We start from the raw sequence: 18,262 nt of genomic DNA, 5'->3' as shown, positions 1-18,262 counted from the left end.
TAAGTAATTCTCATAAATTCTTATTTAATTATTAGCACTTTTTCCGCACTTTTTTTCCAGTAAAAAACTTACCATTTATGTATGTGTAGTGTAAGCTTTCATATAAATACGTACTTGTTTTGCGCCTGGGGTTTAAAAACTATACAAACGTAAATAACGTATAAATCAGGGACTTCATTATTGTTCATTGGAGTTTGATATAGTTCTATTTAATATCCTATTTTTTTTAAGAATAGGTAGTGATACGCCCATGGACAAAGTCATAGTAAGTGGGCGGCTTTTGTTACTTGGTACGCTCTTTTCTTAAAGTACCCTAAGTCGAATTGGTTCGGAAATAACTAGAAGGCCAGTTGGTTTCACGTAGTTAAAAACACTCAGTTGTGTATACCAACTTATATTCAATATATTTATCAGAATAAAACCTGTTATAAAATGAATAAATATTTTGAAAAAAAAACTTATTTTTATAAAATATTTTTTTGACAATAATCTAAACATATAAATGTGTACTTGGTACATCAAAATATCTTCAGTAATATACTAAAAGAAATGATTCCATAACGAATACAACAAACTTGCGACACATAAAAATTACACGTTACGAATTGATCCTCCTGCTTTTTGAAGTAGGTTAAATATTACCATCCTTATCCCATTGCCATGCTAATAACTCTTTACCACAATATCGATAAAGTTTTACGATGATCCCAAATAAATAAAATCGAAGGTCTTAAATATGAATTCTCAAGTATATAAAGCATTCTAAAGTGGTTGAATGATTTAAGTAATAGATACACAAATAAATTAAGGGTTTGCATGTTTGTTTAGACAACCAGTGTGATTACTTATGTGTGCGTTTCTGTTTAAGCGCGGTGTGTCTAAGTGTGATAACTAACTAGCATATAATAAGTGTTGTTTGATGATTTGCTATTTCAAAAGAGTACCGAGAGTTTTTTACTCCGGCTTTTTCTCTCAGCATACACCCTCTGTCTTCTTTGCCGATGAGTAGGGATGCCTACAAATTCAAATTTAATGACGTGGAATAAGTGATACATGTATCTTATGTTCCATAATAAACATATTTTATTTTATTTTTTATTTTACTATACACTAGTTATAATATCAGCGACTATGAAAACACGTGTGTCCAAATCTCTCTTTCACAAGGAAATTTATTAATATATACAGTAAAATAAAATAAAAGAAAAACATAAAATAAATACATTGGACATATCCACAAAAAGTTTCACTGATAATCAATTAAATACTTAAGCAAAACATGACAGCACAAAATTTATAAATTAGGAGAACGACAAACAAACTAGTAGCTATAATAAACAAGGAAGTTACAAGGCTTAGGATATTAACAGTTTTAACTTATTTTTAAATGAAGCAGTAGAGGAGTGCGAAAAATTGTGAAGTATATGTACGATTTTATTTGTTCCTTTTTTACGCTAGTGATCTTAAATATTTCACTTCTGTTTACTAAAAAATACTAATAAGTAGCAAAACCCTTATACTAGAGGGCGAGCCATTATTAAATTTTTCGCACGTAAAGCTTCACATGAGCTTCGTAAATTAATACATTATCCTATTATTTATATATTATAATTTTATTTTAGTTAATTAAATTGATGCCCTGATCAGACAAATTACTTGATAATTATTTTTTTATCATTATTGGGAAATTATTCAATTAGGTTACACGGGGTATCGTTAACAATAAATAGATGATTAAAATTTTAGTCTTCATAATTAATATTGTAATATGTTCTTAATTAATTATTTCACTGTTATTCTAGTTGGAAAAATAAACTTAAAATTTATGTGTGCCTTCACCGTAAGCCCAAATAAATGTTTTTATACAGTTATTACGATATAATCTAATCCATGTGTTTCATCCATCCATCCAAAATATTTAAAAATTAATATTCTAATTATATTTTTATTTAATTAACAATTCTCTTATTCCAATCAGTTTGTGGCCCATACAATACCTTAATATCCGTTATTTTAATATGACGAGATTATGAAGTTTGACAAATGAAAATTAATTACTGCCTTTGTTTTCACAGACAATAAGCCTATAAAGGCTACTTCGATATTCCATTGGTAATTTTAGTTAAACAATAATAGTAAAATTGTATTAAACATTTGTTTTTTTTATAAAAAATCCTCACAAAAAGTATAAAATTATACTCGTATGAAAGATCTTCTAAAATTAAATTAAACGTATTGAATTGTAAATTTAATCCTTCGGTTATTTGAACCCAGAAAACTTCTACAGCAACCTCATTCAAAGTGGATAATTGGAGGTTAACGAAGGTATGCCCGTTAAACAGTTTAGTAAAGGGCCTTCTTACTTAATGGGAAATTCCATACAAAACAGCCTGGTCCTCTAAGCCAGACATATTACTAAGTGATAGGTAATTGTAGCGTGTCGATTGCGTAATCTTAAAGTACCAAAATACATTCGCTGTTGTAAGAAATCTTACACTCAACATTTTACAGGCTCAAACAGCGCTGATGTACGACGGCGTTCAAGTTTTAATGGACGCGCTCGGACGTCTGTATAGAAAGAAACCTGATTCATTTAGAGCCGCCTTGAGAAGAGCAGCAACATTAGCCAACTCTACCAAAGTAATTGATTGCAATCCTGGCAAAGGATGGGTTGTTCCTTTCGAGCACGGAGACAAAATTTCACGACTCATTAAAAAGGTAGGATTCACAATTACCTAAAATAAATCTGTATCTAATGGAGGCATCTTCTAAGGAGTTTTTAAACCATTGAAAGCTACAAAACCTTGATACATCACTGATAATACGGAAACAATTTCCTCTCATTCTATACTTATAACTTAGCTTAAGATATGTCAGTATATCGAACATATCGAATTTCTATACAATTCGTAAATAAGACAAATCATATTCTAACAGCTCATTCACGCTATTTAAATTCTATACTAAACCAAATCCAATTGTTTCTATTCCCTTACGTTATCTATATGATTTTCGTATTGCTCTTGCTAAGGGTACCTTTTCACTCTGATCTGATTACTAACAGAATTTACCGCAACACAATCACTACCAAAGACAATATGTATGTACAGGAATATCAGAAATAGGTTTATTGATATAACACAGAATGTTTGGAGAACCGTATCTTATAACAATCAATCGTGTAAGATTAGGCTATGGGCGTAACTCACACGAGAAAATGGAGTATTCCTAACTAGCCTTGTAATAACTAAAAACTGTTGGTACAATGTTGTATTATAATTAACTGTTTATTTCAACCTATCGTCATATTTCGGTTCAAATATACTTTATTTCTCAAAGAATTCACTTAGCGAGAGTATTTAAATTAAAGGTATGCTAGTTGTATACGTGTTACTAAATTTTAAGAAAATAAGTATATATATATAACTATAACATAAAGTATTTGTTGCTCTGCAATTATTAAAATATTAAACTAAATTATGTGCGAAAAACTAATGTAAAGAAACAAAATTAGAATTGGTGCAATATTTTTACAAAAGTGCATGTAGATCGCATTGATGTTTTCTGTCTAGAATTAGGACACTTAATATATAACACCTCAGTCTTCTTAGAAGATATATTAGTGAATAAGCGGCTCCTTCCTTTTTTTTCTTTGTAAAAACAAAAAGAAAAGTCGTAACATCTATATCTTCGAGATATATATCTTTCTATGATCTTTCTGGCCTATTAATACTATCCCGATTTAACAGTAAAGATGCAACAAAATTCATTGTTATAAAATGTTTTCGGAAATCTCTCGGAAATATATTTGCCTTAACAGGTCGGGGTATATAAAAGGGCGGAGTAATAACACGCTATTATTTATGTCCTATCGTAATACTTCGGAAAATATCGGCTCTTTACACAGTAAAAAAGGGATTGAAGTTCTTACGAACTTGGTGACATTAGTAGGAACAGCTGCACTGACCACCATAACTTTATGGGGCCGGGTCGAAATGACCGAGATTTATTAAAACTTTTTAACTTTTAGACGGATATCGAGGGTCTAACCGGAAATATATCATTCAATGAAGAGGGACACCGCTGTAATTTCACTCTCCAAATTGTTGAAATGACAGTTCAGAGCGCAATGGTTAAAGTGAGTTCCATTGTTATTTTTAACCGTATTTTGTATTTTGTGGCTTTCATTCGTAGCAAGAACTAATTAATTATTTATGTAATACGTTAGTAAGAGATAAAACCTTACGTATTTATGATTGTCAAATAATTGAAAATTTAATATATTACGCGGTAAGTTACTGCAAAAAATGATTATTATGATTTCATTAAAGCAAAAATAAGATCAAAATAATTTATATAGGGTGAGAAAGTCGAATCTTTAAGAAAGTTTTCAACATAATGGCGCTCACAAAATCTTAAGGTGCGTAAAACTTTGCACATCAGTTACATGGTAACACTCTAAGTTTTGACTTAATTTATTTCTTATTAAACCAAAATAATTTTCACAGTACAGGTTGTAAGTCCTTAAGACTAACGACGGTCTAACGGTAAATAAAACAGCATTTTTTTTAAAAAGCTCTTTGCTAATGTTGATATTATAATATTATTTTGATTAATTAACATTAAAACACTTTAATAACATTTAAATTAATAACGGTCCAGTCTTGTTAGGGGTCAAATTTTGTTCCTACTTTTAGACTTATTAAATTGACTGCATTTTTTCATAAGGTTGCAACTTGGTCAGACAGAGGCGGTCTAAAAATGTTGTTACCGAAACTGACTGACCTATACACGCCAACTTCGTTCGACACAAATAAAACCTACACCATTACGACAATCCTACAAGAGCCCTATTTAATGTTAGCCCCAAAAGAAAACGGACAAAGAGAGGAACTATTCCATGGATTTTGTAAGGATCTCGCTGATTTTATCTCGAATAGACTGGGAATAAAATGTACGTATTTCTAGCATATTTTTGTACGCCGTTAATTGTAGCACAATGGACGATTTAAAAAAGAAAGCAAGCTTAATCTGTTAAAATAGATGAAGCCGTCCGTTTTGGAATAGAATAATATGGATAAATGTATATAAAATTGTTTAGAATTTGTATTTTGGTGCAAATCAATACTAATTTTATGAAGAAAATATGTATTCAAAAAGGTATAGACCTAGATCCTTTTAAACAATCTTTCACATTTAGAATGTTACATTATTCATTATTTAGTTGTATAAAATCGTAAATTTTGAATATCGTCAAAGAAATTATACAAATAGATTTCTTTATCTCGTTGAAAGAAATAATGCAGAATTTATGATGATTCAATGAATAGCTTATTTTTAATAATATTTAAATAAGACAATTGAGCCAGCGAAAATAGAATTACAAATCTTTTTTGATAAACAATACAATATATTCGATTAACATATTTGGAACTTTTTGAGTCATTGTAGTCTCAGAAAGAATTACCGTTACTGATAGCGATAATTCTTTCTAGGCATGGTAAGCTATAGATCTATAGAATCCAGCTATATGATTGTAAATATATTAATTACACTCATGAATATATATATAACACTGACAAACATGAGAAAAAACTGTGTGTGCTTTTAGATCAAATAAAAATAGTCGCCGACGGTCAATTCGGAAGTGAAACGCCTAATGGTTGGACTGGGCTTGTTGGAGAAGTTCTAAAAAAGGTAAGGATTCCCTATCTACTAATATAGTGTTTGGGTTTCTTGCGGACTTTTGAGTCGTTTCCATAGTCGATACTCAACCTTTAAGGCCCTATCCCAGCGCACCGAGTTGCCGCAAACAATATTGTTATTTTATTTATTATTCTACAGACGTATAAATTGTGTTTACAATTTTCTTTACATCATTAAAAAGAAAATTTAAACAAATTTAAAATGTTTGGTCCCTATGGCAGTGTACCTTTAACGCTGGCAGCATTTCCTCGCTGTATTGCAATTCTTATTCGTTGAGCGAAGAAAGCGCCAGCTCTGGGGTCACCGGTACTATCTACCAGTATTACGAGTTATTAGTATAGTAGTATTGGTATTTACTTAGTAATGTTATATCGTTTAGACCATTTTATATTTTATTCCACAGGAAGCTGATTTCACTCTGGCTCCATTAGCAATAACACCTGAAAGAGAGAGAGTAGTAGATTTCACTGAACCATTTTTATCTGTTGAAAATCCGATTATACAGACAAAGACGGCCAAACAAGTCGGCGATACATTTAGCTTTTTACGGCCTTTATCTAAGGAAATATGGGTAAGTGTAGGATTAAAGATCAAATACAATGTTAAGTAACAACGTCCCGTATTAATAATTGATATGTGATTTGGATAAAAGCTATCTTATCCTAGGAGCCGAAGTGACATTGCCGTAAGTCTCTGAAAACGGCGAGTTTACACTCATTAACACGTACCAATAGATTCCTATATATATTTTTTATATAACAAATTGTTTATTAGTAATCATAACAATCAAATATACAGTATACAATTTTCTTAACGTACATAGTAATAATAAAAACAAATTTAAAGAGTTTGGTCCCTGTGGCAGCATTTCCTTACTGTATTGCGATACTTATTCGTTGAGCGAAGAAAGCACCAGCTCTGGGGTTACCGGTACTATGTACCAGGCGCTAACTTAAATCTTAAATTAGCGCCTATGCATTTGAACTCTACGGCCCAAACTCTACTGCAAAGGGAACAAAATCAAAGTTGGAAGAAAGACTCTTATATTTGAGTTTATTATTTTCCGCCTGCAATGCGGCCGCCCCAGCTTTTTTGCTTGTCTGAGAGTGGTGAGACTAAGTAAATAAATACTTAGTATGGGGAAGGAAACCAATAAATAGGACCTAACGGTGTCTAACACAGACGGCCACTAATGAAAAATTATTAATGATACATACAAAGCCAAGATTAACATATGTGTCTGTTTTATTTTACTATTTATCTCCAACTAAAATTCTTCTTTATTATGTAGATTAAACATACCTTTCTTTTCAGCTTTGCGTTATATTCAGCTTCTTCGCAGTGAGCATCGTTCTGTTTCTCGTATCGAGGTTTTCACCACATGAATGGAAATCTGTTTCCATATCAGACACGCAGTTGGATCATCCTGTTAGCAGTACTAATGAGGTATTTGTCTAGTTGAATATGTTAGCTTGCTCATTAAGCGTAGAGTTCGAACAGGTTTATCAAAGGATTTATTTTTGACGTGCACAATTATATTTCAAACAAATGTTTTAACAAACTGGACTCATAGTTAGCTAACTCCATTTTTGCATATGTGTGAAAATATTGGTTATAGTTAGGTCAAATAATAACCAATTTGGGTTCGTCATACAAAAGTTTTGGCTATAGGTGATTCCGGAATTGTGCGCTCTTACAATGCTTTGTCTATTAATTATTCGTTGCCAGCCCACCTCTAATACTCATTACACATCACGAATCTACCAAAGACGCTAAGGGCTTATCTGATAGACCAAGGCGTGGGTATAGTTAACGCGCAATCACGCACTATGGATTATAGGATCTTGGAAGTAAACGCAAGTTCCTCTCAAACAATGGCGGATTTCGCTTTTATTTCGTCAACGGCGTTTCTAATCCAACAGACATAATTTAAGTTTAGCCTTTGTATCTAGACTCATGTCGAGATACAAAGGTATTTAAAAAGTAATAATTTTCAGATAATATTGCACAACGAGTTCAGTATCTGGAATTCCTTCTGGTTCTCCTTGGGTTCGTTCATGCAGCAGGGGAGCGATGTGGTTCCTAGGTGAGTACTTTTAATAAGGGAAACATATAAAGTAAAACGTGATATTTACCTAGCAACCTTAGTACGGATGAATAATAATAACTTTGAGATTTATTTATTTTCTACAGCTACTCACTAAACAATATCCAAACAATTACATCGATTGTACACTGTACACAAAAGCCAAAAACAGAATACACATTCAAACAAACAAAGCACAGTTATATGTACAAAAAAATATAACAAAGTATATTATGTATTTATAATAAATTCTAAATTCTAAGTTCAAAGATTCATTGATCATTATAATATATATTTAATATAAAGGAAGAATAACAAATCAATTATTAATAAAAGATACCAGATTTAAATTATTTTTTACTGTTTACTGGTAATTTGTGTTATAATCTGAAGGTATACGATACATAACTGAGTTATCTAAATAGTTTGTATTAGACCGAGGAATTTTAAATAGTTGGGTTTGCCTAGTATTGTATGAAGAAGGGGTGTGGAATAGTAAAAGTAGTAGATATTTAATACATTTGAAGCCTATGACAAATTTCCTCAAGAATAAATTATGTTAGTTAACCATAAAGAATTAAAACTCTGAAATAGTTCAAGTAATCTCTGTAATATTTATTATTAAAATGATTTTTTCATTGACGTGCGATGCAATGTATGTAGCATTGGTGTTTTTAGTTGTTTGATTCTTCCGGGCACAACGGATCAAATGCGCGTCTTAGTGCGGTAACTAAGTGCACAATTCTTCTTGGCAACCATAATTCAAAGACAATTGTTTTTTTTCTCTATTATCGTGGACACCGTTTAAATATAATTATAATTGAAAAGACTTCTTACATTTACAAAATGTATTAAATAATAATATTTCTTATTTCATTGATTGTATTACCAAGGCAATTCAAAGTATTAAGCGATAATTTATCTACAAGGTATAAAATTTATAAAAGGCTATTTTAGTCAAATGCTGGCTGTAAATCCGAATCATTAGACATCGATCCTCGATGTGGATAGCCAGAAATACATATCCAATTGATAACATCCATCCTTCCGTCAAGAAGCAGGATAATACACGTATTAAAGTTCTAAAGTATTTTACGACGTTTCGTGTTACTTAACATGATACAAATCGCATTATTTCTTGCGATGCTTGCCGTTGCGCAAACGTTATTTTAATTAAATAATTTTTTAGTTTATGTGTCGTATCCGTCATTAGACGTAGGAATGTGCGGTAGTACAACAGATGTTATAGTTATACCTGAAAGTGTTTCCTGAAACACTATCAAATAACTGGAAATACTCAGTTCAAAGGAACACGAATTTTATACATTGCGGTCAATATTGGCTAGACGATTATATTAAATTCCTTGCCTCAACTTAAATCGAGTCTACAATAGAACATTGTTTCAGCAAAATCGTTTACGGAATCTAATATTGGAAATCCATTTATATTAGACTTTGATACGTTTTAAGAATATCTAATTGGTATTGCCATATTACTTGGAATGGCACTGGGCAGTGGGTAGAAAAAGACAGGACGCCCACCAGAAACGTGGGAAGGTCAAATAAAATTGATAGCGGGGTAAGATTGAAAAATAGTAGCAAAGATGACAGACAGATGAATGGCCTTCACTAATTAAAGAGTAGTATATAAATACAATAATAATATAAACTGAATACTACTTAAATTATAGTATTAAAATTAAGGTTTTATAATTTTACTTCTACATTATTCATACTCTGATCCTTCCCCGTTCTAGGAGACCAGTCCTTTGGCTTCTCCTATAAGGGGTTTCCGATACCATCTCCTTATTAACTCTGGTCAGAAAGAAACTGTACTTGACCGTATCCAACGAAGAGCGGTTCGAATCGTCGACGACCAATCCCTCTCCGAGCGGCTTGATCCTTTGGCGTTGCGTAGAGATGTGGGGTCACTCTGCATCTCCTACCGAATTTACCATGGACAGTGTTCAGAGGAGTTATTTGGATGAATACATGCAGCTGAGTTTTATCATCGGACGTCCGGGCAGAATACGAAATTCCACCCGTATCACCTCGACGTCCGCCGTTCCACAACTGAGCGTTTTTCAAGACAGTTTTTGCCGCGCACCACCACTATGTGGAACCACTGGGGTATTTCCAAACCAATTCGACTTAGGGTCCTTCAAAAAAGAGCGTACCAATTCTAAAATGACCGGCAACCCACTCGTGAGCCCTCTGGCATTGAGAGTGTCCATGGGCATATCACTTAACATCAGGTGAGCCTCCTGCCCGTTTGTATAAAAAAAAAAAGGGTGCGTGTACTTATGTACGCGCGTAAGAAGTTATACTTCTTTGGCATTATTAGAAATAGATTTTGATTGCATGCAAATAATTAATTACAATTAAATAATCAAAGACTGGAAAAGGAGTCATTATAGTCAATAAAGTTCAGTTTACATTTGAAAAATTTAATAAATAAATATTTATAATTATTCTCTTACAAAATAAAAAAATTTTATAATTCATATTATAAAATTTTTAACACATTTATATTAATATAATTATATAAATGTGTTAATAATATAATTTGTAGCACATGCTACAGACCTGGATAGCAACTTTCTTTTATTCTATTTAGAGATAGAGATAATTTAAATATAATACCGGTGTCTTCCTTGTAGGTTTCTTTTGAGTTGTTTGGGGATTCTTGTTGATCAGTTCGACATGATTTTCTTTAACCTTTCTTTAATCCTACAAAATAATGAAATTCTTAAGTTATGTTGTCACTGTTGTGCACACCTTTGTTTGGCTTTTTTAGTATTCAAGTTATGTCAAAACTGATTTATTACCTTGTCATTGTTGGCTTTATTTGCTTTTGGGATAGCAATTGTTTCCAAAATGATTTTATTTGTAATATCCTGAAATATATAAATAACATCTATTAATTTAAGTGTCATGGTGAGTGGTTCGCACTCAGGTATTAAGGTGTATTATACCCACTGTCCATTATAAGTGGGAATGGGCTCACTTCTGGCTGGACAGAGTTTCGGTACTACAAGAGCAACATGGATGTTTTGAGGTATTACAATATCTCTAACTACCCTGTAGGGGAATAAAGTATGTGCCTATGCTTGAGAGGTTGAGCCTTGAACATCACCATCATATTTATAATTAACATTCCTACCTCGACACCATCACAATCAAATTCATTGAAATCTACTTCAAACCGTTGCGGTATCTCTGCCATATCCATTGTGTCTGGAGAAGGTGATGGTGGCTTTGTTCCACCTCTAGTTTTTGATGTTTCACGGCGATAAGATGACAACTCTTTTTTTTTATTCAATTTAGTGCACTTCCACTGAAATTGTTTTTTGTCTCTTGTCCTTATATTTGCTAGATTAAATCTGAAAAATTACATGTTTTGATTAAATAATGTAATCATTTTTTTGAGATGCAGGTACTTATTAAAATGTTTACTTCTCTGTAATATCGCTCCAAGCCTTCATTTTCTCCTTATTACTATTCGTGGTTAAATCTTTGTTCTCAATTATTGATATATAGGGTCGTAGAATATTTCTAAAAAGTTGCTGTAACAAACGCAATAAACAAAAGTTAATTAAGTTCATGTTTCAGTTTTAATCAACAATAATACTCGATAATACATACGGATAGTTAACCTCAATTGTATTGAAGCACTCAGGAAGGTTGGCACAGTTTTTTCACAAATATTTTATCATATTAATTAGTATTGATTTAGATATTCAATTTCTGATTATAATTCAGACGCACATATAAAATTCGCACTTGTATAATGAAAATAACTAGGTACTTTTAGAATCTTTTATTTTAAACAATAATTCAAACTCCTATATTTGTTTAAAAGGTAAATGTCATTGTCAGATGTCAATTGTCATGGATATTCAAAATTCTTGTTAAGCTGCTAAGCTAAGAAATAGAATATGCGTGAAGTTAGCTTATATTCTATTTCTTTTGTAGATTGCACTATAATCACACTCCGAATTTTGTGTCATAGGTGCGCGCGCATCGTGAAATTTCACTCTCATCAAATTTTCATAACGCGCCTAAAGAAGTATAACTTCAAAAACTCAATTGAACACTGACCGAAATCACAAGAGTTGAATTGCTATTATTTGTTTTATTGAGTTTTAGGTCATATTTTCCTTTTATCGAATTAATAATGCTATGAAAATAAGGTGAACATATAAAATTATTTAAATAATTGAGGTTGTTGTATTTATGAATAGGCTTAAATATATCTTGTGTATGCGTATTGCGAACGATTCATTAGACAAGACACTAATTAAATAGCGTGCATAGTCAATAGGAATGCCTAACGTCGGCTTATCCCGTAATGTATAGGATTCAGGTGTAACACATAGGCATGTTAAGTAGGAACATTCTATTAAACACGGTCTTGTCTTTGGGACAGTCGACATCCATGAAATACCTTCCTTGGTATTGTATATATTATAATAACGTCTTATAAATCGATGAACGCCGGCTGCATGCACGAAAAAACATGACTAATTGTCACGTTCCACCTGAGCCGATCGTGCAAGCGAGAGCGTGGAACAAGCGATAGAGAGGCACGATCGCCCTTTGCGTTTGGCTTGTGACGCATTTATCTCTCTTCTACTCCAACGGTCGATGCGTCCGAGTAAAAGAGAAGCAGCGGCAGCTGATAACCTATACGTGAATTTGACAACTGTTTATAAAGTAATGTGAATTTTATTGTTACAACAACAATTGCAACAAAAAAGGTACATACATCTTGCATTTTAAGAATTAGCTATATTCTATATTATAGCTGATTAGCGCAGCGCTATTATCTCCTGTTTGTTCTTTTAATAAAAAATTGAATTAACTATATGTTAATTATATATTGAAAAAAATTATGATAATTTAGTGATAATAATTCATTTCAATTCATAATAGTATGCAATTTTTTTATGAAGTTATCAGGTAAAGTTATCGTCCGTAAACCGTACCGTAACCGTAGATGAATTGGTCGAATAGGTGATTTTGTGTCTCATAGAAAAATTCCGAAAGACAAGGCCGAGAGAGCCGAGACAAAGGCCGAGATTTAAAGTCTTGACTAGAGTTGCATCCTGGCCTACATAACAATACTTTTGGTATTCAGAATTAAGCAGTTCCTAATATATTTAATTTTCTTGGTATTATTAAGTTAGTTATGTTGTACGAAACATTATTTAATTTTCGTTTTGTTAAATTAATTAAACCTTATGGATAAATTGAAAACTATCCATCATTAAAACAATGAAAATATAAAAATTTGGTTTTAAGATCGTATTTAATTTAGTTAGTTAAACAAACTGTTAGTTAGTCTCTATATAAATGTACAGAACAATATTGAATGTTTTGATAACCACATATAAAATATACGAACAAAATACTACATACTCGTACAACTAATGTACTTAAAAGATATATGTATTATAATATTTTCTTAACTAAAAACAATAACTAACCTTAAAATATATTATTAAAAGCAGTCCCTTTAGGCAAGGTTTCGAAGATACTGTCCCCCCTTTGAATAGCTAGACTAATTTTAAACGTTAATTTTGTAGACTTTTTACAATAAACTGACCTGATCTCTTTTGATATCCGAGGCGGAAATGTTTACGCAACCCCCGTATCACGTAGAGTACGAGAGTATGTGGGATCCAATTTACACTGGGTAAAGCCTCTCCTAATCGGCCAGATTGGTAATTGCTACCAAAACCACCTAGAGTGCCTACTGACTCAGAAGCTCCCAGATTTTCACACTCTACCGGAGTTCTCAACAGCCTACTTTTCACTATATAATGAACTCTCTATAATAACCACAAAAGCCTTTTTAAATCAAGTATTCTTATACAGCGCCGATAATTTAAACTTTAAACAAATAAAACGCTCTTAAAAGTATTAAATATTTCAATTTTCTATTGATTGGACCATTACCAAAAGCTAAAATAATTAAATGTATCGAACGATTATTAATTTAATACGTATGACCATCCTTGATCCTACCGAGCTAGTTATAAATATTAAATGTCGTTGACAAAATTAGATGATTATTAATAAAAATCGTTAATCTATGTACCACTAGCAATGCATTTCTGTCATGCAGTGGTATCAAAAAATTCATTATAATTGTTTCGGTTTGGAAGGCATCAGTCACTATGCAGCAGTATTATATGAATAAAAGTGGCATTACAGCGATATCGCGTTTTAAAAGCGTACAGCTCCATCTTTTGTCGTTTGACGACATACTAAACGTAAGGGTAAAATACGCTGAAATGTGTGACATCCATATTTGAATGTGATTTATTAGGGATTGGAGTGTGATACAGTTCTTTACAGCGATGCCAGTATAGCATATTTTATGGCAGATTTAGCATAATTTTATAATGATTAGCATACTTTTTTGCTGGGAAACCTATAGCTTATTTTTAGCGTTTAATTGATATACAGTAAATTTCCATTTGCTTCTATATCTTTTATCAATATTTCGTACAAATACAGTTTTTTTTTATTCATGACTTATAACTTGTACCGACGGTGTGAATACGTTTTTGTTTCAACTCCAGTCATTCTTCGGTCGTGCAGGGAGAAGTTACATTTTTTTAGTCAGTAATAAATCGTAGAATTCTGAAAAAGGTAAGAACTTTATGCCTGTGATTTATAACATTTGATTATGAATAGTAAATAATCCACAGAAAATGTGTATATGGTGAAATTCGCGAACATTTTGAAATAATAGTTGCCTGATAAACACCATTTTTTGGCGAATAAAATTTATCGGATTTTTTTGAGAATCGTCCATCATGGATCGAGACAGACTGATTGTGAAACTAGTAGTGTAGACACAGCGAGATTTGATAGGACCGAGATCGGACCGTGAACAAAGTGTGTATCAAGCCTTATACAAGGCTTGTTGGCAACACAGTTTTTCACTGTCAGTTATCACTTTTCTTGCTGAAGTTGTGCGATATTGCGTGATATTCAGAAACGACTTTTTGACACACCTCTATGTATTGTTTCTCAATCATACACTTAGAGACCAATTGTAATGCGATTGCGCAATGGCTCCCAAAACATTATAACAATCAATAATCCTTTATTTTTTTTGTATGGAATCACGCTGTTGGCCTTAAGGGCCTTTACAGCTCAGCTTACGCTGTTTTGGCGAGCGTAGCTCGGCCGGAAGTTCGTTTGTATGTCCACGCCTTCCCCTATGAAGGCGGTATATCCTAATCTGATTTTGACTATAATTTGCCACGCGGGCGGCTTTTAATTTGTCGTTACTAATCTTTGTCGGGAAAGGTTTTTGAACTTAAATTAATGAAACGTTTTAATTGCGTAAAGTGACATCTATCGTCGTTTGACGAAACATTAAATCTAAACTGCAATGTTTTTCATAAAATTTTGAGTAACATACGCACACTTAAAATGTAATTTTTTTTTTCAGATCTCTATCCGGACGTATTGTGGGAACTGTCTGGTGGTTCTTCGCTCTGATATTAGTATGTTCCTACACGGCCAATTTAGCTGCATACCTTATCATTGAGCGCATCACGGAGCCCACTCAATTCCTCACCTATAGTTCGAAGATAAATTTCGAAGTAAGAATGATCCACTTTTACAGATAAAAGGTAACAATAAAACCTTCGTATGAGCGAAGCGATGCCATGGCGACTGTTATGAAGTCATTGATACCATTTTTAAGATTACCGTTTGTATGATCGTAATAGATTTACAGTTTTAGTTCTATTTTAATACCTATAAGAGAGATCTTACTCCAAGACATTTTCATAACATTACCTTTTGTTACTATTTGTATGGCTTCACTTTGTATCAATACTTATTGTTTTTGAAGTGAAACTTCTATAGGCGCGTGAGGGTAAAATTTTTACGGAACGTCACGAAGGTGTGCAGCGTTTTTGTCGAAGAAAAGGGAGAGAGCGATTGAGACTTGAACACCGATGGTGTTTTTAATACATATTATTAGTTTATTAAGTAAAATTACCAATCTTTTTGTTGGTTTTGTATTTTTGTAAGAGCACAGAACTAGACCTTTTTTGCTAAGACTGGCTATTTTAGAAAATGTGGACATAAGTTAGCAATTATGATCATAATGAATTTGTTATGTTATTTGATAATTGTTACCATATTTATGGCGGTCTTTCTATATATATAACAACAACCAATTTTAGTTCTGGTTTTTTATTATCATTAATTAATATAGAAAGACTGGTTAAATTAAATTATGATCATAATCAATAATTAATTTACAAAGAAGTTTCACTTCTGAAGGTCGATTTACATCAAACGAGCGAATGCTCATTCTATCCCCACTACATCAAATTCTTCTAGTGTAAACAGGCGTAGAGCATTCTTTCGTTGTTCTTAGTGCGTTCGCAAAGATTCTATAGAATATTCTAAGAATGCTCGTTCGCTTGATGTAAACGGCGCAAGAGCGCGCGAACAGTTGCTTAGAGCGTTCTAGCGTGTTCGGACGTGCTCGCGCCACTGAGCGGTCTTTTCAAAGCGTTCTTGTGTTCTAGCGATTGTTTACGTATCTTATCGATTATATTATGGATTGGTCTCAAGAAAAATGTTTATTAATGATAGAAGCCTGTTGACTGCTAGTTTGTCATATGCAGGAATCGAGTGTCTAAAATTCGTACTTGATTTTCGAATTTTTTCGATGGTCAGAGATAGTAAATGATCAAAATCCTCCGGCGCCATTCTACAAAAGTTTTGGAATTGTCCACTTTCTTCTTGTTTTCGCATATCCGTCATTGTTTCACCTACATTATCCAGTGTCCTTCGATGCATTAAATTTGTAACCCACCAACGTCTCTTCCTTCTTTTATTTTTGAGTTTTCGCGACAAAATAATAAATGCAGCACTTGCAATAATGATATCGCTGTCAGAGTCAGACATAACGAAGCACTACCAATACTAACCACAGAATTGACACGAATGAGCAAAGAACATTCGATCTAGCTTTTGTTTACACTAAAAGATTACGAAAGAATGCTCTTGTTCTAGCTCTAGCTCTATGTTCGTTTGATGTAAATCGATACCTCTAGCTTTCGTTTACACTAAAAGATTACGAAAGAATGCTCTTGTTCTAGCTCTAGCTCTATGTTCGTTTGATGTAAATCGACCTTGACATGTGTACTTTGTACGCACACACTTTCTTTTTTTTCTTCAAATTGGCTAAGTCGAGCTTCTGGCAAGTGTGGCAGTATTAGAATTTGTAAACCTTAACATCTGGAAAGCATCTCATTCCTTCGCCATCTTGTTAACATTTAGGAGCTATAATTATCAAATTTCAGAGTCAATTCCTTCAAAATAACGACTTTGTCAAGGATCCGGAAGTGGTCAACGATCCCCCTTACACTATTGACAGTCGATATGAAAGATCATGCCTAACACCACCAATATGCCGATACAAACACGTTGACTTCGGTATTGCGGTTGCAAAAGGATCCAGTATCACGTGAGTATCAAAATATCTTCATATATATACTTCGTCTAAAAAATCAGTGGTGCTACAACCACTTTAGGTCTGGGCCTCAGATTTCTGAATCTGTATCATGATATTTTTTTATCTAATAGCTATGCAGGTGATCAGCCTCCTGTATTTGACACACGCCGCCAACTTTTTGGGTCTAAGACATGTCGGTTTCCTCACGATGTTTTTCACCGTTCGAGCAAATGTTAAATGCGCACATAGAAAGAAAGTCCATTGGAGCACAGCCGGGGATCAGTATAATGCGGTTTAGTATTCTTTCAAAAAATATTCAGGTACAATGAGGGGTTTAATATAAAAAATACGATAATCATACCTAATTAATCACTGTCGTAAATCTTTTCTTAATAGTAGAGTGCCCGGAGCATTCAAAATCGTAAAACCTCGGATTAGAGTTACAGTGAATGAATTAATATGATCGATGTGGGATATTGTTTTTAAGCTATAAATTGCAATGTTTACCCAAAATTTTTTTGTCGCTCCGCTCTCCTGCTGTTCGAGATTCCTACTGCTATTTTTATACACATGTATCTTTGAAAAATGTTCCTATATGTCTACTCAGGTAAGATTTAACATATAAATAAAATAAAATACTGTTTAAAGTGAAAATATATGGTCAAACATTAATTTTTCATAATATTTTTTTTAAATTATAACAATGGAGTGCACAAAAAAATTTTGGGTAAGCATTGCAATTTATAGTTTAAAAAACAATATCCCACATCGATCATATAAATTCATTCACTGTAACTCTAATCCGAGGTGAAAACCCCTAGGAGCTATACTATAATGTTTACTAAGTATATACCTATAAACCAATTTTAATCTGTTTATGTCAAGCGGTCTTAGATATTTTGTGATTAGTGATCTTTCTTGTGTTTATAAATTAAATTATTATATGAACCACGAACTAATACCTGTTCTTG

The 18,262-nt window shown here is 32.7% G+C and overlaps 1 protein-coding gene across 1 annotated transcript in view; it reads left to right on the top strand.

Moving 5' to 3' along the window:
- Positions 1 to 18,262, top strand: part of LOC125062663 (glutamate receptor 1-like) — a 61,692-nt gene that overhangs the window by 36,195 nt on the left and 7,235 nt on the right. Inside the window, exons 7-15 of the mRNA XM_047668715.1 lie at positions 2,512 to 2,718; positions 4,031 to 4,138; positions 4,729 to 4,954; positions 5,612 to 5,697; positions 6,110 to 6,277; positions 7,021 to 7,152; positions 7,704 to 7,792; positions 15,264 to 15,417; positions 17,140 to 17,303. Coding sequence (XP_047524671.1) covers positions 2,512 to 2,718; positions 4,031 to 4,138; positions 4,729 to 4,954; positions 5,612 to 5,697; positions 6,110 to 6,277; positions 7,021 to 7,152; positions 7,704 to 7,792; positions 15,264 to 15,417; positions 17,140 to 17,303 — 1,334 coding nt within the window. The remainder of the gene's footprint in view (positions 1 to 2,511; positions 2,719 to 4,030; positions 4,139 to 4,728; positions 4,955 to 5,611; positions 5,698 to 6,109; positions 6,278 to 7,020; positions 7,153 to 7,703; positions 7,793 to 15,263; positions 15,418 to 17,139; positions 17,304 to 18,262) is intronic.

Source organism: Pieris napi, chromosome Z (genome assembly GCF_905475465.1).
Source record: "Pieris napi chromosome Z, ilPieNapi1.2, whole genome shotgun sequence".
Taxonomy (NCBI): Eukaryota; Metazoa; Arthropoda; class Insecta; order Lepidoptera; family Pieridae; genus Pieris; species Pieris napi.
The sequence above is the reverse complement of the archived record's forward strand: the minus strand, read 5'-3'. Positions and strand labels throughout refer to the sequence as shown.